Source organism: Halichoerus grypus, chromosome 6 (genome assembly GCF_964656455.1).
Source record: "Halichoerus grypus chromosome 6, mHalGry1.hap1.1, whole genome shotgun sequence".
Taxonomy (NCBI): domain Eukaryota; kingdom Metazoa; phylum Chordata; class Mammalia; order Carnivora; family Phocidae; genus Halichoerus; species Halichoerus grypus.
The window spans coordinates 128,548,245-128,574,205 of NC_135717.1; the positions used below are offsets into that span (position 1 = coordinate 128,548,245).

At 43.5% G+C, this 25,961-nt stretch overlaps 1 protein-coding gene across 3 annotated transcripts in view; it reads left to right on the forward strand.

Moving 5' to 3' along the window:
* The window catches only part of TBC1D30 (TBC1 domain family member 30), a 79,418-nt gene extending 54,264 nt beyond the window's left edge, over positions 1 to 25,154 (forward strand). For all 3 annotated transcript variants that reach the window (XM_036094119.2, XM_036094125.2, XM_078076226.1), the window contains 6 exons: positions 846 to 1,014; positions 4,979 to 5,084; positions 13,636 to 13,748; positions 15,245 to 15,384; positions 18,170 to 18,376; positions 21,535 to 25,154. In XM_036094119.2, the coding sequence (XP_035950012.1) occupies positions 846 to 1,014; positions 4,979 to 5,084; positions 13,636 to 13,748; positions 15,245 to 15,384; positions 18,170 to 18,376; positions 21,535 to 22,319 (1,520 nt within the window). In that variant the 3' untranslated portion in view covers positions 22,320 to 25,154. The remainder of the gene's footprint in view (positions 1 to 845; positions 1,015 to 4,978; positions 5,085 to 13,635; positions 13,749 to 15,244; positions 15,385 to 18,169; positions 18,377 to 21,534) is intronic.
* Positions 25,155 to 25,961: the final 807 nt, after the last annotated feature.

Consider the following 25,961-nt stretch of genomic DNA (forward strand, 5'->3'; position numbering starts at 1 on the left):
AAATACATAGCTAATGCCATCAGGGGAAGTAGGAGGGAGCTCTGTGTTTTTGGCGAACTCAGAAACTTCAGTGTGAGCTGTGTGTATAGTTTAGTTCACAATATTTTAAAATTTCGTGTTGTTTAATCTCCAAATACTTTAGGCTTTTCCAGCTCTCTTTCTGTTATGATTTCTAGTTTAATTCCACTGTGGTCTGAGAGCTGGGCATAATTTAAGAAGTAGACAAGTAATGAGCAATGTTTTATCATCAGCATTTGAGTAAAAGTGGACTTTATGAGGTTTTGAAAATTGGATTCTGCTTTTAAGAGGCTAAAATCCTTTCTTTTTATCCTGTTTTTGGTGAGGAGAACATTCTCCTTAATTTTCAGCACCCCACAATAGGTAGAGACAAATTAAGTTTTAGGTTAAGATATATGCAATATCAGGGCGCCTGGGTGGCTCAGTGAGTTAAACATCTGCCTTTGGCTCAGGTCATGATCTCAGGGTCCTGGGATCGAGCCCCAGGCTGGGCTCCCTGCTTCTCCCTCTCCCTCTGCCTGCTGCTCCCCTTGGTTGTGCATGCGCGCTCTCTCTCTCTCTGTCAAATAAGATCTTAAAAAAAAAGATTTCTGAACTATCATAAAGAATTTGTGAAAATCCCTTATTGAGATTTTTTTTTAATCAAACACACTTATGTTCTTCCAAAAAGAGGAAAGAGAAAAAGGAGGAAAGAACCAGAATTTAGAGATCTAAAGAAATCAGCCAGGAAATGTAACATATTTGGTGGACATGGATGATTGAACAAAGCTATTTTATATCTTGCAAAGCATCTATTCTGAAGAAACACAGTGTTTGTTTTATTTCAGGTGGATACGAGCCCCCACTTACGAATGTCTTCACGATGCAGTGGTTTCTGACTCTCTTTGCTACATGCCTCCCTAACCATACAGTCTTAAAGATCTGGGATTCAGTCTTCTTTGAAGGTTCAGAAATCATCTTGAGAGTGTCGCTGGCCATCTGGGCAAAATTGGGAGAGTAAGTGATTTCCCCATTTTGTTCTGTTCCGTGGTGTGGAGGCCCTTAAGCAATTTTGTGCTCTAATGTGAAAAGCATCTATATTTAAGTAGGAGCAATAGAGAAAGTTGGGAACTTAGTTGAATTGCTTTAGCCTTCTGAAATCTTAGTTGGCTGATTCTTGATTGTTGGGGGGCAAATAGAATCTATGTTGGGGAAGGGGGCAGGCTTTTCCAGGTCTGTAGATCTCCTCCTCCTCAGTGCTAGTGTTCTGGCTGGTTTACTCTGCAGCCTCTCCCCAGTCTCTAGTTGGGAAGATGGAGAGGGCGAGGAACGAGATAGAAGAGGAAGATCGGAGAGGAGTAGCTGGGTTTGTTGATTAACATTCACAATTTGGATGATTTTTGAATCCTTAGTATTTATTTAGTTCTGTCCTTCAGGGTCATGATAAAATTAAATGAGATAATATGTATAAGGTATCTCTGTGGTGCTTAGTACATAGTCAAGAGTAGAACACACAGAGGGCACCTGGTTGGCTCAGTTGGTAGAGCATGCGACTCTTGATCTCAGGGTCGTGAGTTCAAGCCCCACTTCGGGTGTGGATCCTACTTAAAAAAAATAGTAGAACACATGGAACTTCTTTCCTTTCATCAAGCATTAATTCTGTGATGAAATCTGTTACTACCAAACATATTACCACATAGATGTTACTTACATTTGTTACCAGTAGCAGGACTGTAAAAAGGAGGATATTTTCACCCATCTCTAATATATTATGACTATTATGTTAAAATTCTACCTTCTGGGTAATGGAAGGGACATTAGGATGAAATTTTTATAGTTAAGAGGCAGAGAAGTTTTTAATGTTTCTTTCCTAGAGCTATAAATGACTTGAGTGGATACTCATAGACAACATGTCAGAAAACTAATAAATCACTGCCAGTATTTTGTTTCAAAAACCTTTTAACTAGCCTTTTTATTTATGATTTGTTTCCTGGGAGACTTGCAGTATTTCATACTTTCTTGCAAGAAAGATCCACCAACTATCAATTCAGGGATTTAGAAAATCATTATTGTGTATAAATATTTTGAAACATCACATAGCTATCTCCTTTGCTTTTGTTTTATGGTACACTGCTTTTGAGCTGGGCAAATAAATGAGTCTACTGGGGATTTGGCACGCTGTTTACTTATCTTTTCATTCCCCCCAATAACGAGATCTTTCTGCAGTTCTACATTTCCAACCTACTCTATGCCTGAAGCTCTTTGAACTTTGATAGTGTCTGTGGGTGGGATAGGCTAGTTACCGGGTAACTAGTTTATGGGATTAAAATAGTGTAGCACTTTACTTTGTGCTGAGTCCATTTCAGTCACCTTTGTGCTAGTTCTTAGTTATGGGGCAGGAGGAAAAGAAGAGATTCTGGTTTTACTCCCCCCTATCCATTATGTGTAGGATCAGAATTTATTTGTCTGGTCCTCCCAGGGATGTCACACTGTGGACCAGCATTGCTCTAAGCACTCTAGATGTGAAACTAGCTCATTTAGTCCTCGCCATCATTTTATGAGGTAGGTACTGTTCTCACCCCCATTTTACAGATGTGGGAACTGAGCCACAGAGAAGTTAAGTGAATTGTCCAAGGTCACCCAGTAAGTGGAAGGGCCTGATTTTGAATCCAGATATCCTGGCTCTAGGATCTGCACTTTTTTTTCTTATTTAAGATTTTATTTTTAAGTAGTCTTTACAACTAACATGGGGCTCAAACCCACAACCCCAAGATCCAGAGTCATGCGCTCTACCACTGACTGAGCCAGCCAGGTGCCCCTAGAATCTGCACTTTTAGTAATGTGAATCTACTGTTACTAAACAGGTATTGTTTATGAAGTTCAGGGGATATAGGAATCACACTGGTGGGACTTTAAATGTTTCAGCGTCTTTGCTCACTACACTTCTACGTGTTTTGAGCATGCCACTTGTTACGCGAAAGAAAGGGCAGCCAGCACAGGTCACCCAAGAGCCTACAGTGCCATCGTTATGTCAGGCAGCTTAAACACATGATCTCATTCGGTTCTCCGCATAACCCTGGGAAGTAGGCAGGATTCTTCTCCTGCCTTTCCCAGTGCGAAAGCTACCCCAGGAGGGTGAATTGACTAGCTCATGGTCACATAGCTCATTAGTCGCAGAGCTTGGGACTTAATCCTAGCTCTTTCTGACTCCAGTGTCTGCATCCCTCCCCCACAAACTTCCCACTGGAAAAATCATGAACAACAGATCCGTGGGACCTCTCTGTTCCCCTTACTCCTGCAACTTGGCATTTCTTCTTCTCACACCACGGGTGCTTTGGGAATATGTAAGCTGGGGCCTCTCGGCGCACCTTCCCTGGCGTCTCTCCTGTATCCTTTCTCCTCTGATGCTCTGCGTTGCCTTGCTCCCTCACATGACATCCTGGCCCAGCGAGCTGTTTCCTCCCTGGTCTCCCCGTCATACCCTACACTTGCCACGGGACCTCCAGCCAACCTTGCCGAGGGCACATCTGTTCCCACACTCCCTGGGAAGTGCCTTTCAGTGACTCTTGCCTCGAAGAGGCTCAGCAGGCACGTGCCCTCTGCTGTCTGCAGCTCTGTACCCTCCCTCTTGCCGTCGCCCTCTGGCCATGCGGGCCTCCTGGCCACCTTTGTTTGCACGGAGCTCCATGCAGGACCTGGAAAGGGCCTGCCGTCTCCTGCATCCACGTCTTTGGAAAGTTTTTTCTTCCTTTGTCAGCCTGGAGAATATTTTTCAGAACTCATCTGAAGCATTATTTCCCTTCCTCACCCTTCAGGGTAAACTTAACCACTTTTTCAATTATGCCCACATGCCACTCTGTAGTTTTGTAATAACACTTCAACAGTCTATTTCATTTAATGGCAGTGGGGTTGAAGAGCACTCCAGAAACTGAAGTTTTTCCATCATCATGTTTCTTTTGGATGGCCCCATGGAAATTCCCTGACATTACTGTATGTCAAAGTGTATGTCTTATGGTTGGTGGGTGTAATTATCCTACTGTACAAAGAACTTTGTAATAGAGAATACAAACACACAGTACTTTTGCTTTATTTTCAAATACATATTTATTTACTTATTTGTTTGTTTTTCTGTGTCAGAAGGGTTGTTTTATTAAAGCACGGGGACAGGACCCGTGGGTGGGAAGAGCTGCCCACGGTGCTCTTTGCTTTAGACTATTCCTTTTTTTCCCCTTCTAGACGAAGGATGAAAGTCTAACCTGCCTTATAGGTTGCCAGGTGACAGATTTCTTTATTTACATGTAGAACCAAATGCAAGAAGCAGGGTGTAATTTCCAGCTGGCTTCGGTGCCCGGAGAAGAACTGAAACATTTCTGTTTGTGAAAGCATCCTGTGAATGATGAAATAGGCAGAAAAGTTCTTGTTCTTGTATTTCTCATCTTTCACCTCTATGGTTTGGTTTCAGTCTATCAATGATATCACCATTTTGCAGATGAAGAGCCCCAGATTCCCTACAGGGGGTAATTGTTCTTCAGTACCCAATTTTGTTAATTGTTAGTTCTGATCGGTGGTGGGCATTCTGAGATGTAGACTGTGTCACAGGAAAATAATAAAGATGCCACAGGTGGGGCTGTGAGGCTGGTGAGCAGATAGGAAAGATAGGAACTCACCCTATAATAAGTACCTCTAAGCTGCCTTTGGTGTTTTTTTGCAGACTGTGTACCAGGATTGTGATTTTTAAAAAAAATCAGCAAAAATGGGTTTATTTGGGAATAGCAGAGAATTGCAAGCCAGGACATGCAAACTATGACCAAGCCATAGGCAAGTGCCTAGGATTGTGATTTTTGTTGATTGCTAACTTGATTTTTGTTGATTGCTAACTTTGATGGCAAGAGGCGACACATCCTTTTGCACCTGCAATATATACCTGATAAACAGCATGGGGGTCCTAAACATTTTCTTCTTCTGTCCTTTCTTTACCTAGGCAGATAGAATGCTGTGAGACAGCAGATGAATTCTATAGCACCATGGGGCGCCTTACCCAGGAGATGCTAGAGAATGACCTTCTGGAAAGCCACGAACTCATGCAGGTGAGTGGGCAGCATGGCCCCACCTCAGGGAACCTGGGGAAATATGTTTGGCCAGCCCTCAGATTTAGTTTTTCACTTGACCACGAGTCTATATATAATTTGATCAGAATCTATCTATGTCACAAGAGGAAGGAAGAAATGAATAATGGATATTTGTTATGCTTCCATTCAAGCTGTGTTGCTTAAAAGTCTAACCTCCAAAAAAATCCCCAAAACTTCCGAATCTGATTTTTTTTAGATTTATTTATTTCTTTGAGAGAAAGAGAGAGAGTGTGTGTGAGCAGGGGGAGGGGCAGAGGGAGAGAATCCTCAAACAGACTCCCCACTGAGCAGAGAGCCTGCCATGATGGGGGACTTGATCGCAGGACCCTGAGGTCATGACCTGAGCTGAAATCAAGAGTCAGATGCTCAGCTGACTGAGCAACTCAGGCACCCCTGAATCTGATTTTTAACCTTTTAAAGGGAGACTTGTGGGGCAACATAAATATTTTGGGGGAGAAATTGAGGATAAAAAGGAGCTTATTCTTTTAATTTAATTTATTTATTTGTGAGAGAGAGTAAGAGAGAGAGGGGAGGGTCAGAGGGAGAAGCAGACTCCCTGCCGAGCAGGGAGCCCGATGTGGGGACTCGATCCTGGGACTTCAGGATCATGACCTGAACCGAAGGCAGTCGCTTAACCAACTGAGCCACCCAGGCGCCCAAAAGGAGATTATTCTAATCAGCATTTTGGTTTGTTTTACCCATACTTTCTACTCCTGTTATTGTGTATTTTTTTTAAAGATTTTATTTATTTATTTGAGAGGTGGAGAGAGCGAGCGCGGTGGGGTGAGGGTGTGGTGTAGAGGGAGCGGGGAGCAGGGAGCAGGGAGCCCGGCGTAGGGCTCGATCCCAGGACACTGGGATCTATGTACTAGTAATAAGTTTTAATGTGAAAGAGTTGAAGGGTTTTGTTATTTTCTGACATGTTATTATATCTCAGTATCGCATTCACGAAGGCATTAAAATTGATAGTATAGAAAAGACAGCAAATTTGTTAACATTGTCTCTTCTGTTAGGTTCTGTAATATAATTTTACCCTTATTTTCCTCTGATGCTCCTGACTCCTTTGCTGGTTGTTCCCCTTGCCCACTGTGGGTCTTGTCCAACACTGTCCTTGGGCCTTGTTTCCTTCTTTCTCTGTGGTTTCTCTCTCCTTTATATGGGTTTCAGTTTTTACCCTGATGTTGGGTTCCATGCGTGAGATCATGTTTGGGTGCCGGGCCCAGTCAACAGATTGGAAAACAAAGACTCAGACCCACCCTGACTTAGGGCGTGAGAAGCGGGGAGTTTCTATTCCTCTGTTCGTTTCCTGGCATCTCCAGCTTCTTGTCGGAATCCCTGATTTTTAGCAGACAGCTACCTGACTCATTGAGAATGTTGACCACCCGATAGAACTTCCCTAAGCATTTGTGTTTTTTATTTCAACTTTTCTTTGCATTCTCATCTCTTCTTCCTTCTTTCCTGTCTCAGAGGAGGAAGGGGTCTGTGTGACGCTGACGTCGATGCTCTGATCCCGACTCTTCTCACATATCCCGGGGCCATTGCTGCATCATCGCTCATTCTCTCTCAGAGTGAGGTACCTTTTATTGAACAGGGCTCTGGGTGCGAGGTCCATGCTTGGCATTTTCCACGTATGGGGTCTTCTATGTCCTGCAGAACTGCCTGAATCGTATGCCCAAGGCAGGACTTTGGGATACCGTCCCTTCTTCCTCACTCATGAAACTTCAGTGGCTACCTCCACATACTGCCTACAAAATGAAGCATGGATTTCTCAGCTTAGCATCCAGTGCTCTTGACTGTCTGGCGTTAACCTATCTTTTCAGCCATGGCTGCTCCGTTTTGTACCCTTGACTTATTCTAGTCAGGTCAAGCTGTCTTCCGTGCTCCCAGAAATCCCTGGGAATATGCCTCCTCTGTCCCTGTGACCCCTCTCCTCAGTCTTTCCCTTCTACCTCCACATGTTCAAGGCCTGCCTCCTCCTGAAGAGTTCCAGTTCAGATGCCATCTCCTTTGTGGAACATTCTCTGAGAGTCTCAACGAAAATCATCTCCCATTTCTCTGAAGCACCATGGCATTTTCCTTATACCTCTCTCATGAGCATTTATCACATTCTACCTTTTTTTTTTTTTTTTTAAAGATTTTATTTATTTATTTGACAGAGAGAGACAAAGCGAGAGAGGGAACACAAGCAGGGGGAGAGGGAGAAGAAGCAGGCTTCCGGCTGAGCAGGGAGCCCGATGCGGGGCTCGATCCCAGGACCCCGGGATTATGACCTGAGCCGAAGGCAGACGCTTAACGACTGAGCCACCCAGGTGCCCCCATCACATTCTACCTTAATCGAAGACCATCTTATTTCCTTAGTGATATTTTTAAGCTCCTTGAGGACAGGGACTATGGTTTGCTTATAAACACTTAGCACTTTGCCTTTTACCAGAGCTGCTCAATAAATTTATTACTTTTCATTAAGCAAATACCTGTTGAGAGTCTACGATTAGTTTCCTGCCTTCTCTCTTTCAATAAATGTTTGCTGAATTAAATAACACTCACAGATGGTGGCCCTCCTTCTAGATTCTCTCTGCTCTAATACAATTGGCATTTTGCTGCCAGAGTGATCGTCCACACTGCTTGGGTCATTTCGTGGTTCTTCGTAACGCCTTCAATGATTTCTTGTTATTAACTGCAGTAAATAAAATGCTTCAGCCTAGTTTTCTAGGCCCTATATTAACTTCTCCAAATATTTTTGAGCATTTCTATCTGTCAGAAGACTTCCTTGAGGAAGATAATGATTGGTTTTACCTTCAAGGATGGCGTTGGTCAGGCTCTGTGTGTATGTGTGTATGTGTGTGGGGGTGCCTGCACACGTGAGATCGTGTGTGTGTGTGTGTGGTGCCTGCACACGTTAGATCGTGTGTGTGTGTGTGTGTGGTGCCTGCACACGTGAGATTGTGTGTGGGTGTGTGTGTGGTGCCTGCACACGTTAGATCGTGTGTGTGTGTGTGTGTGTGGTGCCTGCACATGTTAGATCGTGTGTGTGTGTGTGTGTGGTGCCTGCACACGTGAGATTGTGTGTGTGTGTGTGTGTGGTGCCTGCACACGTGAGATCGTGTGTGTGTGTGTGTGTGGTGCCTGCACACGTGAGATCATGTGTGTGTGTGTGTGTGGTACCTGCACACGTGAGGTCGTGTGTGTGTGTGGGGGGGGACTGCCTGCACACGTGAGGTCGTGTGTGTGTGTGTGGTGCCTGCACACGTGAGATTGTGTGTGGGTGTGTGTGTGGTGCCTGCACACGTGAGATCGTGTGTGTGTGTGTGTGTGGGGACTGCCTGCACACGTGAGGTCGTGTGTGTGTGTGTGGGGGGACTGCCTGCACACGTGAGGTCGTGTGTGTGTGTGTGTGTGTGGTGCCTGCACACGTGAGGTCGTGTGTGTGTGTGTGTGTGGTGCCTGCACACGTGAGGTCGTGTGTGTGTGTGTGTGTGGTGCCTGCACACGTGAGGTCGTGTGTGTGTGGGGACTGCCTGCACACGTGAGGTCGTGTGTGTGTGTGTGTGTGTGTGTGGTGCCTGCACACGTGAGGTCGTGTGTGTGTGTGTGTGTGTGGTGCCTGCACACGTGAGGTCGTGTGTGTGTGTGAGAGGCAGTGGCGCAGAGCAGGAAGGGGATTCACGGTTGAGGGAGTGGCACGAGCAAAGGCACAGCCAGTGGAAAACTTTGCGGTGTGTGAAGGAAACTACAAGGAGCTTGGTATTCGGGGTGCGTATGGAAGACCACAACCCGTGGTAAGGATTGGACTTGCCCTTTTAGGTCAGTGGTTGTGAAATCGTGCTTGCTGGAATTCTAGGGATTCTGTGGAGCCCTTGGAAAGGGAAAAAAGAAGACCTGAACGGTCCTAAGGAGAGAAGGAAAGTGGTCCGAGTTGTGGCTTCTGTCAGATGCAGGCAGGGGCAGCTCTGTGAAGGGTGGACCTGAAGGGGTCAAGTCTGATAGCAGGAGCCCGTGAGAGGCAGTGATGGGTAGAAACAAGCATGGAGCAGAGATGATACTTAGATGGCGAAGTCGATAGGTCTTGGCCATGGAAAATGGATACAGGGTGAGGGAGAAAGAAATGGGGAGACAAAGGCAACCGACAAGCCTCTGGCTTAGGAAGGCGAGCAGAAGGGTATGGGGGGAGGAAGACTCCATTCTGGCTGCCCTGTGCCTTACCTATGCAAGGTGTTCCCACTACTTCGGGCCGGAACCTTCTGCGCTGGTCAGAGCTCTCTTCCCACCCGGCCATCTGTGCTCGTGCCTGGGCTTGTGGGCCCCTCTGACACTCTCTCTGTGCAAAGCTATGTGCCCACCTGGGCCCCGCTCACTCCCTTCTCTCCCCCACCCCCACCCCCACACAGCGTCTCTTGTCTCTCCTCTCAGCCCTCACCAACGAGGCCGCCTGGGTGTTCCTTCAGCACGTAAGAGTTTCAACAACTGACTCGATGCTAATTAGAGATGATTTTACATTTGTTGGTATTTTTTAAAATATGTTAATCTTATTTCTCTAATGAAGTGGTAAGTTCCTTAATGATAGGGGCCTCATTTTACTCTGTATCCTCGTAACACCTACAGTACTGTTAAGAATACACCTGGTTGCTTAGTGAATACACAGATTCATAGAACACTGGAACTCGAGGCAGTGGTTCTCAAACTTGACTGTGTATGAGAAACCTCTCAGGAGTATGTTAGAATGCAGACATTTAGCCCATGGGTGATTCTGATGCAGATGGTTTTTAAACAACACTTAGGGAAACAGTGGTTTATTTTTTTTACTTTTAAATTTTTAAAAAGATTTTATTTATTTATTAGAGAGAGAGAGAGATCACGAGCAGGGGGGAGGGGTAGAGGGAGAAGCAGACTCCCTACTGAGCAGGGACCAGGCTGTGGGACTCGATCCCAGGACCCTGGGATCATGACCTGAGCCGAAGGCAGATGCTTAACCGACTGAGCCACCCAGGCACCTGGAAGCAGTGGTTTAAAAGAGGCTTAAAGGGGCACCTGGCTGGCTCAGTCGGTTAAGCATCTGCCTTCGGCTCAGGTCATGATCTCCGGGTCCTGGGATGGAGCCCTGCATCGTGGTGGGCTCCCTGCTCAGTGGGGAGCCTGCTTCTCCCTCTGCCCCCCCCCCCAGCTCTTGCTCTCTCTCTCTCTCAAATAAATAAATAAAATCTTTAAAGAAAAATAAAAGGAGCTTAAAGATCAACTAACCTGATCCTCTCACTTGACAGAGAGTGAGCGTGTGGCCAGTTCCTTAGGTTGTCTGGCAGTGGACCCAGGACCGGGAGCCAAGTCCTCCACTCCCGGCCTGCTACTTTTTCCCTACCACCCAGCATACCGCTTCCACCTTATTCAAAACATGTCTTTCTCAAGGCTGAAGTCCCCTTTAGAAAAATAAAGCAACATTTTATTTCACTTAAAAGTTGCCAGAACAAAGGAGAGATATGTTGACATACTCCATCTTTGTCCTATAAAAATGTCTAATCTTAGGAATTAGGAGAAAAGAGAACGACCTCATTCCCCTGCTTTAGGAGAATCCTAGAGGGAAGAATGCAGGCTGTGGTTTGATTGATTAGATGCCGTTTTAGTGGCTTTTCTTCTGCTGAGGAAAACATCTGGGTGGAGATGAACTGAGCCTAATTTTGTACAACTTATGTTTTCATGTTTTTTTCTAATGCATGTCAGTCATGAAAAAAGAAATAGAATTTTTTTCCAGCAGTATCTAAATATAAGTGTCTATTTAAATGTACCTTGGTAGTTGGGATCGTAAATTGACTTGTTAGTTTTCCTTGGCATCATAGGGTGTTACAGAGAGAAATGGTGAATGTCATTTCAAGGCACCCTCTTTCCTGTATTCACTCTTTTAAAAAAAATGAATTCAGTGGCTGGGATCCAATTCTGGTGGACCATAAATCCGTCAGCAAACCTGAAATGGCTCCAGATGAAAAATGTGGACTGCGTGTAAGGTCTTTATTTTCGACCTGAAGATGTGGAAGGAGTCTCCCTGGTGGTCTTCCCCAGTTCTTTCAGTTCTCAGTGCCACACACAAAATAATCTGCTGGGTTTTTTTCCTTCTGTAAATCACATCGCTTTTAAAAAAAAATTTTTTTTTTATTAGCAATGGCTGGTTTTTAAAAATTGATAGTGTCTGGAAAAGAGATTGGGAGGATGCCGGTGAAATCGTGTATATGGATTTCCGTAAGACGTTTGACAAAGTCTCTCATGACTTCCTTGAGGGCAACAGAGAGAAAAATTAGGTGCTGTTGTTAGACGGGTCTGTGGGTGCTTGGGAAAACCTACGCCAAAGTGCTTGTCAGTAATGATTGTTACCTGGGGGGGGGGGGAGTGCTCTGGTGCCATGATGTAGGATCTGCCCTTGGACTGTTCACTTTTTTTCTTTTTTTTAAAGATTTATTTATTTATTTGAGAGAGAGAAAGTGAGAAAGCACGAGAGTGAGAGAGAGGTGGGGGGAGGGGCAGAAAGAGAGGGAGAGAGAGAATTCCAAACAAACTCCCTGTGAGCACGGAGTCTGACACAGGGCTTGATCCCAGGACCTTGCGATCATGACCTGAGCTGAAACCAAGAGTCGGACACTCAACCAACTGAGCCACCCAGGCGCCCCTGGACTGTTCACTTTTTTCCATCAGTGATGGCGTGGAAATTACAAGGATGTGGATGCTTGTCCAATAGAAGGATCATGTTTGATTAATTAGTGCTGTCAAAAATTGTAACCGTCTGCTCTGCAAAATAATGTGTGCCCGTAACTGGAAGTGTTTAAGTGGTGCCTTTGTGACCATCTGTTGGAGATGCTCTAGAGGGAATTTCTGCTGCAGAAGGAGGTAGAACTAAATTATGTTTACATTCCTTTCTAGACCTAGGATTCTATTAGTGTACCATATTTGGCTCTAAGGTGATTCGTAACATATCTTCCTTGGAATCTGTTGTAAATCTCTGATTTATGAAGGTGGGAACCTACAGCTTCTCGGGTACTCTGAGGACTGTGGTGATGTGTGATGTACATTCTTGGCATAAACTTGCCTTCAGATGTGAGACCTTCAAATAAGTGAGTGAATATATGCGAAGAAGTACTATAAACACATTTATTTCAGGAGCACTGATTTCTTCTCTGAATGAGTAACTGAAAGTAAAGGATAGAGGAAAAAAGACCAAAAATAGAGAATGAAAGCACCAGTGGGGCCAGTTTTCTTTTTGGTCAGGTGTCTGAAGCTTGAAGGAGCTTTCTAGGAGCCCGGGCCAGTTACCCTGGGGCAGCATGGGATGAAGTAGGGGCAGGATGGACTTCTCATTCCTTTCTTGTCAGCTTCCTTCATGAGGCTGGACAAGGGAATATTTTGATAACTTTTTATAAAACTGGCAAAAATAAAACACAAGTGAGTCTTTCAGCTGGTTACCCTACTGTCTTCAGTGAGACATCTTACTTCATCTATAAGGAGTTTTGAAATTCCTAGCATTGATAATTTCATCTTTTAAATTTGAATCCAAATGGTATGGGTTTCTTTTTTTAAATTATTGAGGTATAGTTGACATATAACATTGTTAGTTTTAGGTTAATGGCTTCCTGGGAGAAATGAAACTGATTAATATACATTTTCTGGTGAATAAGTACTTGAAGGATTGAAGAAATATGTTTGGAGAAATTAAATTTTAATAAAATTAAGAGAGCAAACAGGATTACTTTCCTCTTGCTGATAGAGTGATATATAATTTTGAAATTCTGGAGGAAGCACAGGTGCTTTTCCCATTTTTATTTATAGATTTTTAACAGCCTATGCTTTACATCCTGTCACTTTTTTCTTGTTTTTTTTTTCTTTAAAAATAACAGCTAACAATTTTCACCTAGAACTCATTCACAGACATTTGAAAAGGTGGTATCTTTGGAGAAAGCATGCAGCTGATCACAAAGCCATCCACTAGACTTAATTTTGTCCAGAAAGTTGACATTAAATGTCTATAAAAATCATCAAACAAAGCTTTGAAAAATAAGCACTGCATATGAAGATCATTGATGGGTACTTTGTTAAAGAAGTAATAGGGGGCACCTGGGTGGCTCAGTTGGTTAAGCATCGGACTCTTGATCTCAGCTCGGGTCTTGATCTCAGGGTCGTGAGTTCAGGCCCTCATGAAAAAAAAAAGAAGTAATAGGAGCTTGTGAAGTTCTAAATTAACCCATCTGTCACTTGGGCCCAGAGGAAGTCAGACTGCCCCATCTGCCACCCATGTGCACCACTTGGAATGCCCAGTCACAGCTGGATTGATTTGAGAACTCAGCATTGCGTTTATCAGTACTCTTTTGTCTTTCTCTAAAGCAGGTGAAAAGCATTGAGGTAGAATCTCTCCACCTGCTGTGTAAGGAGCAGAATCTACCTCTTCACATCCAAATCATAAAACTTTGTTTTTCCAGGATTGATAAGAGTTGTTTAAGGCCACCGTTTCAGACTTGGCATTTTTGGTTTTGTTTTTCAGACTGTTTATTCTATGGCTCCATTCCCTTTCCCACAATTGGCAGAGTTGAGGGAAAAATATACCTACAACATTACACCATTCCCAGCCACAGTTAAACCCACCTCAGTTTCTGGGTAAGGTCTTTTTCCCCCCTGCCCTTTTCTTGTTTTCATGATGGAAGACTTAGTACTTTAATGTGTTATTGTAACTTCCTATTTGTTAAACCCCAGATATATATTTTCAAAGTATTTTGGTACTTAAAATCTGAATGTCTCTTTCCCAAAGGTTTTGCTTGAAATTCAAGAGAGAGACTTTTAAAACTGTACTTTCCAAAAAAGATTGGAACATAAACTAAAGGAATATTTAGAAACTTATTTAAAAATATCAAACATTAAACATTTTAATAATTAAAATAGTGTAGAACTATTAAAGAGCTACTTTAAAATGTAAAGACTGAAATTGACAAATATATAGAAATTTAGTGTTTGAAAACTTAGCATATCAAATCAAAAGTGAAAAGTATATTTAAATGGAAAAAAAATGAAATAATAAAATTAGCAGAAGAAAATGTGAAAGAATATCTTTAGTTCTTTGGAACTGGGAAGGCCTTAACTGATTTAAAAACACTAGGGAAAAAGTTAAGTACTTTAAAAATAATTTTCTGCATGACTGAAAACAACAAAACAAAACCTCCATAAGCAGGCACAAAAACATTTGTGAAAAAATATTTGTAATCGATATCTCTCATATATAAAGTTCCTAGATAGCAATTAGAAAATGACCACCCCATTGAAAAATGATGAGAGAATGGGAATAGGTAGTTTACAAAGGAGGCAACATCACTTGTATTAAGAGAAATGTAGCTTAAAACTAGATTGAGACTTTGTGTTTTTATCTGTCAGATTGATAAGAATTGAAAAGGTTGATGTGCACTCTGTTGATCAGGCTATAGGGAAACACTTGCACATTGCTGGTTGGAGGTTAATTATTACAAGATTTGTGGCAGGCAGTTTGGCAGTGTTTCCCCATATTACTAGTACATATATCCTTTGACCCAGCAATTCTACCTTTATGACTTATCCCACAAATATATTTGTACACCTGCAAAACACAGTACGTATGAGGTTATTTATGGCAGCATTGCTTATGATAGTAAGCATGGGAGTGGAAACCACTCAGGTGTGCATTGTTAGTGGCCTGGTTCCATAATGTGGGCTACATGCATACAATATAGTGCAGTGATAAAAACAAGATGAGGAAGCTCTGTGTGTGAATATGGAGAGATTTTTAGGTAAATAGATGTGAGGTGCAAAAGAGTGTATGTAGTATGCTAATATTTATTCGAAAAGAGGAGAAAAATAAGATGGTATAGTTATATTTGCTTACTTAATGCATGATGAAACTGAAGAATACATCAGAAATTAGTAACAAGGGTCACCTTTGGGAATTAGGTGGCGGGGGCCGAAGTTGGACAGGGAGAGGAGGGAGACTTTTTATATGTAAGTTATATGTATACTTATATATAAAAGTTATGTATATGTCATTTAAACCATGCGACTGTATCATTTATTTTTGAAAAACACCACTATTTTCTTTGCATACTTTCTTTTCTTCTTTTATGTTTTCCAAGACGACATGGTAAGGTCAGAGACAGTGATGAGGAGAACGACCCAGACGATGAAGATGCTATCGCTAATGCAGTGGGGTGCCTTGGGCCTTTCAGTGGGCTCCTGGCACCTGAACTGCAGAAGTACCAAAAGCAAATTAAAGGTAAAGAGGCGGCTTTCTGTGTCGGTGATCCTAATGTACTGGTTCATTGTAGCAAAGGTGTTATTATTGTGTCTGATAAATGCCTGCTGTTTCCTGGCCTGATTACCAGTACTAAAGGTCTTTATTAAAGTGTCTTCTGTGTTACGTTATCTTTTCTTTTAGAAGATTGATTGATTTATTTATTTTTGAGAGAGTGCGCACACGTGCGCATGCCCCACGCACGTGGGGGAGGGGCGGAAAGAGAATCCTCAAGCTGACTCCCTGCTGAGCATGGAGCCTGAGGCAGGGCTCGATCTCGTGACCCTGAGATCACCCACTGAGCCCAAGCCCAGAGTTGGTCCCTTAACTGTCTGAGCCACCCAGGCGCCTCTACTTTATCATTTAGTAGGATCTCTCTGTTCGGTGTTGCATACATCATACCTATTCCTTTTTCTTTCTGATATGTCTTGCCCCCACTTTATCTGATTTCACTTTGTTTGCTCTGTTCCTTAGCTCAGAACCTGGCATATAATATATGCTTATTACCACATGCTGTTTAATTGATATAGATTGGCTTCTTTTCCACTATAGAAATGTCCTCTGAAACATTAGGATAGCCTCTACTTGAATTTGAGTGGTTAGAAACTCATTATCTCTTTATTTATTTATTTTATTTATTTATTTATTTATTTTTAAAGATTTTATTTATTTATTCATGAGAGACAGAGAGAGAGAGAGAGGCAGAGGGAGAAGCAGGCTCCCAAGGAGCAGGGAGCCCGATGTGGGACTCGATCCCAGGACCCCGGGATCATGACCTGAGCCGAAGGCAGATGCTTAACCATCTGAGCCACCCAGGCGCCCATAGAAACTCATTATCTCTTATATAAGACATTTTGCTGGATCCCTCTGCTTAGCCCATGGTATCTAGTGGTGAAGAGATAAGCTCCACGTATCAGTTCTTTTAATAGTTCTTTTGAACAAAACAGAACAAGTCTACTCCCTCTTCTATTGGATGTCTCATCAAATCTTTGAGAACAGCCATACATCCCACAAATCCTTCCCTATGGTCCAAGTTCAGAGTTTTTCAAAAGATATGACTTCCAGAACTTTTAATATTCTGTATATTCACCTTTTAATGCCCTGCAGTTTGGTGGTGTCCCTCTTTGAATTGGATGCTATGCTACATTTGTTTTTTTTTTCTTGTGGAGAATGGACTTCCTGTGGTCTGGACACCATCGATGGAACAAACTCTTTGGAAGCAGTTCATGGTCCTCCCACTATGTTCTTTCCTCTCTTGGGTGGTGGTTCCTCCTTTAGGACATTTGTTCTACCTCTTCTAGTTTGAAGACCGTTCTCCTTGTGAAAGAGGATCGAGACAGGAGCTATCCGGCCCCTCTGCCTTCTCTTTGCCCTCTGCTAGCTTCCTACTACCTTCCCAGATTTGTGGGGCTATTTTCTCATTTTTGTTCTTCGTGTGTAGAAGGTTTATTTTTGTTTGGCTGTTTTCTTCTGCTTGTGGTAGTTTTGTGGTAGTCTGTTCTTCAGGCCTTCGCTCGTTTTGAGTTTTAGCCTGCTGTGTAGTTTTGGTTCACGTGCTTTTGTGTGTATGTCCTTGCTATGTACTCTCCTCTCATCTCTTTGAATGGCTTTTAAAAAACCCAAACTCAGCAAGAGTCCTATTGATTTTGTCATGCCCTCCACCCTTTCTCTCTGTGACCTGAATTTCAGCTTTTGGTGTTTAGCCACGAAATCAATATGTATTTTAACTCTAAAATTTTTGCATCTGCATTTCTGTAGTCTGGGTATGTGTCCCCCCGCCCCCCCTTTTTTTTTTCCTTCTGTTTTTCTTTCTATGTAGCTGTTATGTGCTTCAGGATGATAGGATCACTTTCTCCTAAGTTTTATCATGAGCCTTTCTTGTCAGTTTTAAGTAAGTTCAGGTTAGCTGGTCCCCTTTAATTTTTTTCTCCTTAAAAAAGTGTTTTCAGTGAAAAAGGAAGTAAATTTATCTGATGTTTAGGTTTTATCCGAATAACACTTTTAGTAGATGTTAACATAGTTGAAATCCCCCATTAATTATTTTTTAAAAGCTGGTTCCCAGGCCACTTTTCCATATTGTGCTAGAAAAGCCTGTGGTGTATGTGTATACGCTCTCACACAGTGCCTAGTTCTGCTTTTTAGATGTAATCTCAATTTTACTTAAGGGCCGAATCTACTAGTTGTAGATGTCACAGGAGTAGAAACCACATTGGGCAAAACACACATAGTAGACAGCAGGAAATGTTTGTTAAATGAAAACAAACATTCATTGCTAGAGATGCAGTGATCTGAAGTTTTGATGATTTTATAGAATGTGTTGCTATTTTTAACCTAAGAAAAACTCACTTCTAATGACTGACTGAACTCTATAATCAGTCTATATATCACAGTTATATGCAAATCTCTAAATGGACTTTAGACACCTGGGGTTCTCTCTTCCTAAGGAATTTTAGAGAACGGCAGTGACTTTTATGTGGAAACAGTTGATCTTAGGTCTACATAATGACCAAAGTGGTAATAAAAAATCCAACAGTGAACCCACACAGCTCATTTCAGATCCACAGTTAGGCTAATAAGAAAATGCAGAAATCTCTTCAGGGTCAAAGAAAAACACATACCAGACCAAACTGTAGTGAACTTTTTTTTTGTGGTTCGAATTCTCTGGAAATTAAGATACTACCCCGGGGCATAGTGTCATCGGCGCTCAGTTAGACCCTTTCTAAACCTCCGTGACACCGTGTCCTTATGTCTCTCCCCTGGAGCGCAGAACTGAATGAAGAGCAGAGCCTGCGGTCTAATAACATTGCCGAGCTGAGTCCAGGAGCAATCAATTCCTGTCGAAGTGAATACCATGCAGCTTTCAACAGTATGATGATGGAACGCATGACCACAGATATCAACGCGCTGAAGCGGCAGTATTCTCGGATTAAGAAGAAGCAGCAGCAGCAGGTGCATCAGGTGTATATCAGGGCAGGTAATGTGATTCTTTGTTTGAATCGATTTCACCTCTGTGTCCAGTTGTGAAAGAAAGAACAAGTATTCCCAGGGGATAGCCTCCGAATTGCAACTCTCTGTAGCTCAGTATCCACAAACACAGCTGGCTTGAGCTGATCCCACATTTAGCATCTCATTTTTTATTTTATCAGGCTCTGCAGAAGAAAAAGACCATGGGTTCCTTTTAGGTACCAAGAACCAGACAATTGATGGTATTAAACACATCTTTATTATGTGTGCTTGTGGAGAGGGGTTGACGGATGATTAAAATGTTGCAAAAGCCATGCAGTCCTTGGACTTGAGACATTTTGGAGCTATTGCCTCCAGAACGTATTCATCTGTGCACTAGTAAATTGAGCTATCCACCAGTCATTTAGGTAGTCATATAATAGTTGTGGTCAGAGAAAAAGGGAAAAAACATTCCTGTGCCTCACTGATGGGTTAGCAGTGTCTTGGGGGTCTGCTGAGAAGAACATAATTGGAATGCAGTTGGAAATGCTCTTTTCCAAGGACTGTCAAACTGCCTTTTTCTTTTTAAATTCCAAAAATCCCAGTGAACAGTCTGCTTTATTATGTGATACATGCTGATTTGGGAAATGGTTTATCTTGTTCTAAGTGAAATCCTAATGATTATGATGCCTGTCCAGTATGAATCAAAATATGAGTTGACAGGTTTTTAAGAGCCTCGTGAGCATGTGACTGATCTTGCACAAAAACTGAACTTACCTTCCACTTGTAAGGGAGGAGTGGGCAACTTCCTGAAGATTCTTACTTCAACTGGAATCCTTAAGAAAGAAAGAAAGTGGTTTCAAAGTATTGGCTCATACATATCCTCATTTTGTCCTTAAAGCAAATCTGTGAGGAATGTAAGGATAGATATTCTTACATCCTTTTAAAAGATGAGGAAATGGTGACTCAGGAAGGCTTAGCAGGGTTACGTAGCTGTGGTGGGTGGTCAGGCCAGGGCTAGGCCCCTGTGTTCTGATTCTTTGCATAGTCCCTTTTCAACCACGCCATACACATCTATGGGTGGGATGGTGAGCTGTGGGTATTGCCAGTGGGTATTAAGTCGGCCCAGTGCCTTGTACTGTAGTCAGGGGTCAGTAAACTATGCTCCCCAGGCCAAATCCTGCTAGCTGTCTGTTTTTTATAAATAAAGTTTTATTGGAACATAGGTATGCCCATTTATTTACATATTGTCTATCACTGCTTTTGCACTATAATGTCTAAGATATTTACAGTCAGGTCCTTTGCAGGAAAAGTTCACTGACTCTATGTAGTTTTTTTTTTAGGGAGAGATTATTGCTTAAAGGCAAAGTTCTAGAGCATTGCTTCTGAAACTTCAGTGTGCATATAAATCACTTGGGGATCTGTTAAAATGAAGAATCTGTTTCAGCAGGTTTGGGGTAGGGCTGAGATTATGCATTTCCAGCAAGCTCCTAGGAGATGCCTGTGCTGCTGGGTGGGGATCCCAGTTTGAGTAGCAAGCTTTTAGAGGCGATGGTATAAGGTGGGATTAGCAGCATAGGTGGAAAAGGTTGCACCTGACCTCAGCTTCTGAGATGTAAGGAAGATGGTGAGGATAGTGGTTGAGGTACCAACTTCCCAGGTTAGGGAGGACAGGAAGTTAGGGCCTTTTGGATCTGATAGCTTTTGTTTTTGTGGAGCAATTGGAGGAAATGTCCTTTGCTTGGGAGTAAGTTGGAGGACTACAGTGGGAGAGTAGAAGTAAGGAAGATTTGGATGGGTCATGGAATGGAATGGAAGAAGGAAAGAAAAGGATTGTTCTGTGCCTTTGAGGACCCAACAAAATAGGAAGTTAATGAATCTGAAGGGCTTCAGTCTACATGTCTGTGTGATTCTCCCCCACCCCCTTTTTGGAAAAGATAATGTGATTTGTGGGTCCGGTTTGGGATTTTGCCAAGTATAAAGGCATGGGGATGTTGAGAATGTGTGGTTATCGGTGAGGCAGCAATCCCAGTGATCAGCCAGGCATCTAGCCTGGTAGGGGTGTAAGAGACCCAGAGACAGACGAGGGGTTATGGGAAGTTTGAAAGATCGAAGAACCAAAGTCTCTTTGGTTCAGTACCATAGATGGCTATATTGAGAACCTGAGAGCTAAAAGAGTCAAAGAGAAGAATAGGAGAGTTAAAATATTTTTCAGGGAAGGTAGATCTGAGTGATGAGGTTTAGGATGGAATTGGGGTGGTAGAAGAAGCATGAGGATGGATCAGTCAGAGAAACAGTAAAGTAACTGAGGGGGATAATAGGATATGAGGTGAAGAGGAGACAGTTGTCAGCATTTTCAGGAAGGACTGGAGTGTAACCAGAGGTAGATGACAATAGTCGAGAAGTGTAGAAGTGAGTTCAGCTGATGACATGGACGTCAGGAAGAAGGTTGTTCACATGAAGATGGTGGGGCCTTCTCCCTGGGGCCATGTGTGTTTGAACCGTGTGTGTGTGTTTGAGCATCATCTGAAATAGGGGCTTGGTCGTAGCCACGGGAGGAGGAGGATAATAATACTATCAACAGTGCCCTCCAGGAGCACACAGCTTTTGGTGCTTTCCAGTTTTCAGTTTGCTTTCAAAGTCCATTGAGGACACAGGAATGGATTTTCGTACTTAAGACCAGGCATCGGGGAGCAGTGACTTCACTGCGTTTTTACCACCTTCTTATCACTTCTCTCATCCTGCTGTCTCTCACTTCATAATACGCGGTGTGTTCTTTTCCTACCTCTCAGAAGCTAACAGCTGATAATCCATATGGTCATAGTGTTTGACTTATTTTTAAAAAAGTCTTCTAAGATTTTCTAGATACAAGACCTCTGAGGTTGTTTCTCAGAGACAAAAACTGTTGGGAAGAAACAGTAGGGCATCTGCACTTGAATTAGTAACGAGGGGCCAGAGTCTGCTTCTTTTGTATCCTCAGCCTCGTGTCTCCTCCTCTCTGAAGAGGAGGGAATAGGCACCCCGGGCTCTAGGATTGAGTTCAGTTTTTGTTACCTTCAGTCACATGGCTCTGCCAAAACCTGGGAAATACACGGCCAGGATTGGGGGACAAGCTCTATGTGATTCCTGTGCCACAACAGATGGTTTCTCTGTGGTCCGTTTCATCCAGCCTTTCACCATTTCTTTCAGACAAAGGGCCAGTGACCAGCATTCTCCCATCTCAGGTAAACAACTCTCCAGTTATCAACCACCTTCTTTTAGGAAAGAAGATGAAAATGTCAAACAGACCTGCCAAGAATGCTGTCATCCACGTCCCTGGTCACACAGGAGGCAAGATATCTCCTGTCCCCTATGAAGACCTGAAGACGAAGCTCAATTCCCCGTGGCGAACGCACATCCGCGTCCACAAAAAGAACATGACGAGGACCAAGAATCAGCTGGGCTGTGGGGACACCGTGGGGCTGATAGAGGAGCAGAACGAGGGCTGCAGGGCTAACAGCCTGGGGGCAGCGGAGGCTTCTTCCAGGTGTGCAGCAACAGCTGGGAGCGAGGGTCGCTGCTCCGAAGGCAGCACTGGGAGGACGATCGAAGGGCAGTCTCCAGAGCCCGTGTTCCGGGATGCCGATGCCGATGTGTCTGCAGTCCAGGTGAAGTTAGAAGCCTTGGAACTGAATCCGAGGGATGCTGCTGCCGACCCTGAGCCCAAGGCACACCCGCCCTGCCCGCAGCACTTCCCAGAGCTGCCTGATGCCCCTGGTGAAACCAGAGCCCCTAGCAAACCTCCCCAGGGCAGCCACCCGAAAGCGCCCATCTTTAGCCCTTTCCCCAGCGTCAAACCACTGCGGAAGTCAGCCACCGCCAGGAATTTGGGACTGTATGGTCCTACGGAAAGAACCCCAACCGTGCACTTTCCTCACATGAGCAGGAGCTTCAGCAAATCAGGTGGTGGGAACAGTAGCACTAAGAAACGATGATGGCCCTCAGAAACTGAATCTAGATTCACCTTCTCATGGCAGTCTAAGGGTTCCAGCTGAATGGCTCCAAAAGAGTTTTGACTGTCCAGTGAAAACGAATAGATAGGTTCAGAGATGAACACCAGTCCGTGAAAATGGGAACTGGAAGTTTTATACTGGGAGCTAGAATGGGTATGTTTTCCCCCACCCACCGATAACGGATCCAGTGAATTCTTGTGGCAGAATAAATATTGTAGTTTTAAAGTGTGAAGTTTTCCCAGTTTTTCATTGTGAATTGTTTAGACAAGACTGTGCATCTAGACTGTTAACCCCCTCTTCCTTCCTGTTCTGAGGACCTTCAGGGTCCCTGTGACCGCACTCCCCCCAGACCTTCTCTGGTTCTCTGGGTGTTACTGATCCTCAAGCATGCACACATTAGCTTGCTAGAACAGAAACTGTAAAAAGGAAGTAAGTTTCTTAGTTGCAAAAAACTTCACAATTTCCCTCTTCCTGCCCCACTGAGGGAATGTTTGTGTATGTGAGTTTTTCTTCAGTAGTTTCTTTCAGCCAGGCTCAAGATCGTTTTTTTTTATTCTTATGCTAAAGTGCAGGAGAAAAATGTAGATAGCCTTTCTTTCTCTTTGTACCTGCAAAATGAAGAAAACCTCTATCTGTTGAAATTTAGGTTGGTCCACCAACTTGAAGATCTTATGCAGAGAACACACATGGGATATGCATTAAACAATCGCCCTGAACAGCTTGCTGATTCCACGAAGCTTTTCCCAAGGTTCATTTTCTCCTCTGACGAAGAGTTACAGTCCTCAGTGGTGGGAGGACTTGATAGGCTCCATATGGAGCTTGTCCTGCATCTTCTGCCACGTAGCTCATTTACCTACCAGCTCTTCTTGGCAGATGCCGCGAGGCCTCTGCTGTTCAAAAGCCAGAACATAGCACCTGCAATTCTGTTACTTGAATTTTGTGCTTTTTTGATTGGAGTACTTTGTTGAGTACTTTGTTACTTGAACACTGCCTTTCTTTGGAGAAGGCGCTAGTGCTTTCTAGCTCTCTCTTACCCACCTCTCCCCCGGTCGCAGCGGGTCAGAGAGCACCTGTTATTTCCACTATGCAGATGGGAACTCTGAGCCACAATAGAGGTGAAGTGCACTCAGACACTCAAGGTAAATACTCCTGGTATTCAGTGTGACTCAGTCACATCTCCTCCAGCACCGTAGGCGGATTTGATGCTCTTTGTACGCAGATGCATTGGCTACATGAGTTCTAAACACCAGGACCGGGAAGCCATTCACTATGCTCCCTCCTGATTCAGAGGACCTTTCTCCAGACGTTACAGAGTCCTGTGATGGCATTTCACAAAACCAGCTCTAACCTTTTTACCCAAAAAGGTAGCTCATTTTAAAAATGCTTCATGCAGCTGTCATTTGTCTGAACAAAGGCTCACTCCTCAGCCCCCATCTCTTACTGTCATTAGAAGAATAGACTCAGCATCTTTATCCTCATCTCTGAAAGACCTTGGCCGTGCTTGCTGGCATATTGTTGATGCATTCGATGTTAATTTGAGCTAATTGGGTTGCCAGTTCTGAAACCAAAGCTATAATTTTAGAGAGGGCTTTTACTATGAGAGGTATTAATTTTTATAATAGAGAATGTGGTTGTGTGGGCTCTTTTGAACAGAAAACACAAGAATGACATACAGTGAGAAAAGCCATTTTATCCCTTCTGTGGTATTTTTACCCCCGAAGGAGCTGAAGGTGGAAAATATGACTAATAAGTCATTGCGGTTTTGGTCTTGAATTCTGTGCCATCTGAAGTTAGCACGCAGCTTCTTAAAAAGCAGCGATGCCCACCACCTCTGTCTTGGGAAGAGTGTAGGTGGAATGTTGGGCTTACTTTGCATTCCACCCCCAGGGGATGGGACCCACTGCATTTTCCAAAGTTAAGCAAATGACATGATTTTCTTCCATCTGCTAAAACTTTACAGATAAGAATGATTCCACCTTAGATTCTTTTCTCCTCCCCCGACCCACATGAGTCAGAATAGACTCATTCCTTTGAGGGATGTCTGACTCGAAGAGAGAATTGTTCTTTCTTCTCTTGAGGCCGCTCCCAGCTCCCTGAGGATCTGGGTTCAGGGAGGTGGGGCATGGGGTGGAGGCCACTTGCCACCATCCTTAGGATGGCGCTGTTGCTATCTACCAAGCATCTTGGCCTCAGCAGCACCTGCCCAGCCCATTTCCCCCGTGTTGGTCTTTCTGAGAAAGGGATGGATGAGATGGCACATGCTTTGGAATAAGTACTGATCCCAAATGAAAGAACGAAGAAATGAAAGTGTAATAATCCTTTGAGGTAAAAATGACCTTGTCAGGATTTTAAAAACCGACGGATTTCTGTCGAAGCACTCTCTGTACCAATAACGTGCATGCATTGTACCATGTACTCACGATGTGAATCGGTCAATTTTGGAGCCTTGCCTACCTTAGAAAATGAAGACAAGTGCAGTAGCCTCTACCACACCGCATGGGCAAAGACCAGTATGGACTTGTTATCATCCGTGTGTATTGGACACCGTATGCAAGCACCAGAAGTACTTACCTAGTAGCGGTTTCTTTGTTTCTAGCTAGGTCTGTCCCCTGTCAGCACTTGTGCGGGGAGTCCACTCCTTCCGATGCTTCTGCACCCTAGTCCTCTTACAAAAGCCTCCAGATGATTTAAACCTACTTTGTAATGTTGACCTCTGTAATGTTTGAAACATTGTATTCCTTTTTTGGGTCTCTGTTGTTGTTCTAAAGAATTGTAGGGATTACAGAGATATGTGCATAAAGATTCTCATTGTTGTAACTGTTGTGGTGTTTTTCTCTCCGAGCTCACGCATAGAATACTGTTGTGCCATTGACATGGCACTGTTGACCTCTTCAGCCCCCCCCCGGTCACGTGATCCGGGGAAACCACCCAGTAAGCTCCATCTCCTCCAGTCTAATCACTGGGTTGCAAGGTGGCCTGTGACCTTTGGAGAACTTGGCAGAATAGCGGGTTCCTGAGTATGAGTAAACGGAGAGTTTATTTAAGAATGTGTGTGTGAATGTACGTGCGTGTATAAAATTAACCTTTAGGTTTGTCATTTTCCTTTGTTTTAATAAAATAGAACAATAAGAATGCAATTGAGCTTCCTGGTCTTACGGATTCTAGAGGAGTGGGGAGTTGTGATCGCGGGTAATGTTGCAGCTGCACTCCTCCTAAAGTCTCCCTTTACTCTTCCTGAGCCACTTTCTCTGCTGCCTACAGCAGTCATTTGAGGCAGTATTTAAAATACAGTACTTTTGCTAATTAAAAAAGTAGCATGCATTTTAAGAAAATTTGCAAAACAGAGCATAAGGAATCATCAGTATTCTGGTACGGGCTTTTCCAGTATGTTCTTGTTTGTGTGTGTGTGTGTGTGTAGACACACACAAAAAGGTAGATTAAAGCTATCTCTCCAGTAAATTCTCTTTACAGCAGTACTTCCAGTGACTAGTAGGCCATCACGTGCTCATGTCAGAATTCACATAACCAGTACCTTGTCAGACAGGCGGTTCCTGTTCAAGGTAGTTCTTGAGAGAGCGCACCTTAATACTCACCATCTTTGTGTACAGCCTTAAGTGTTTCCTC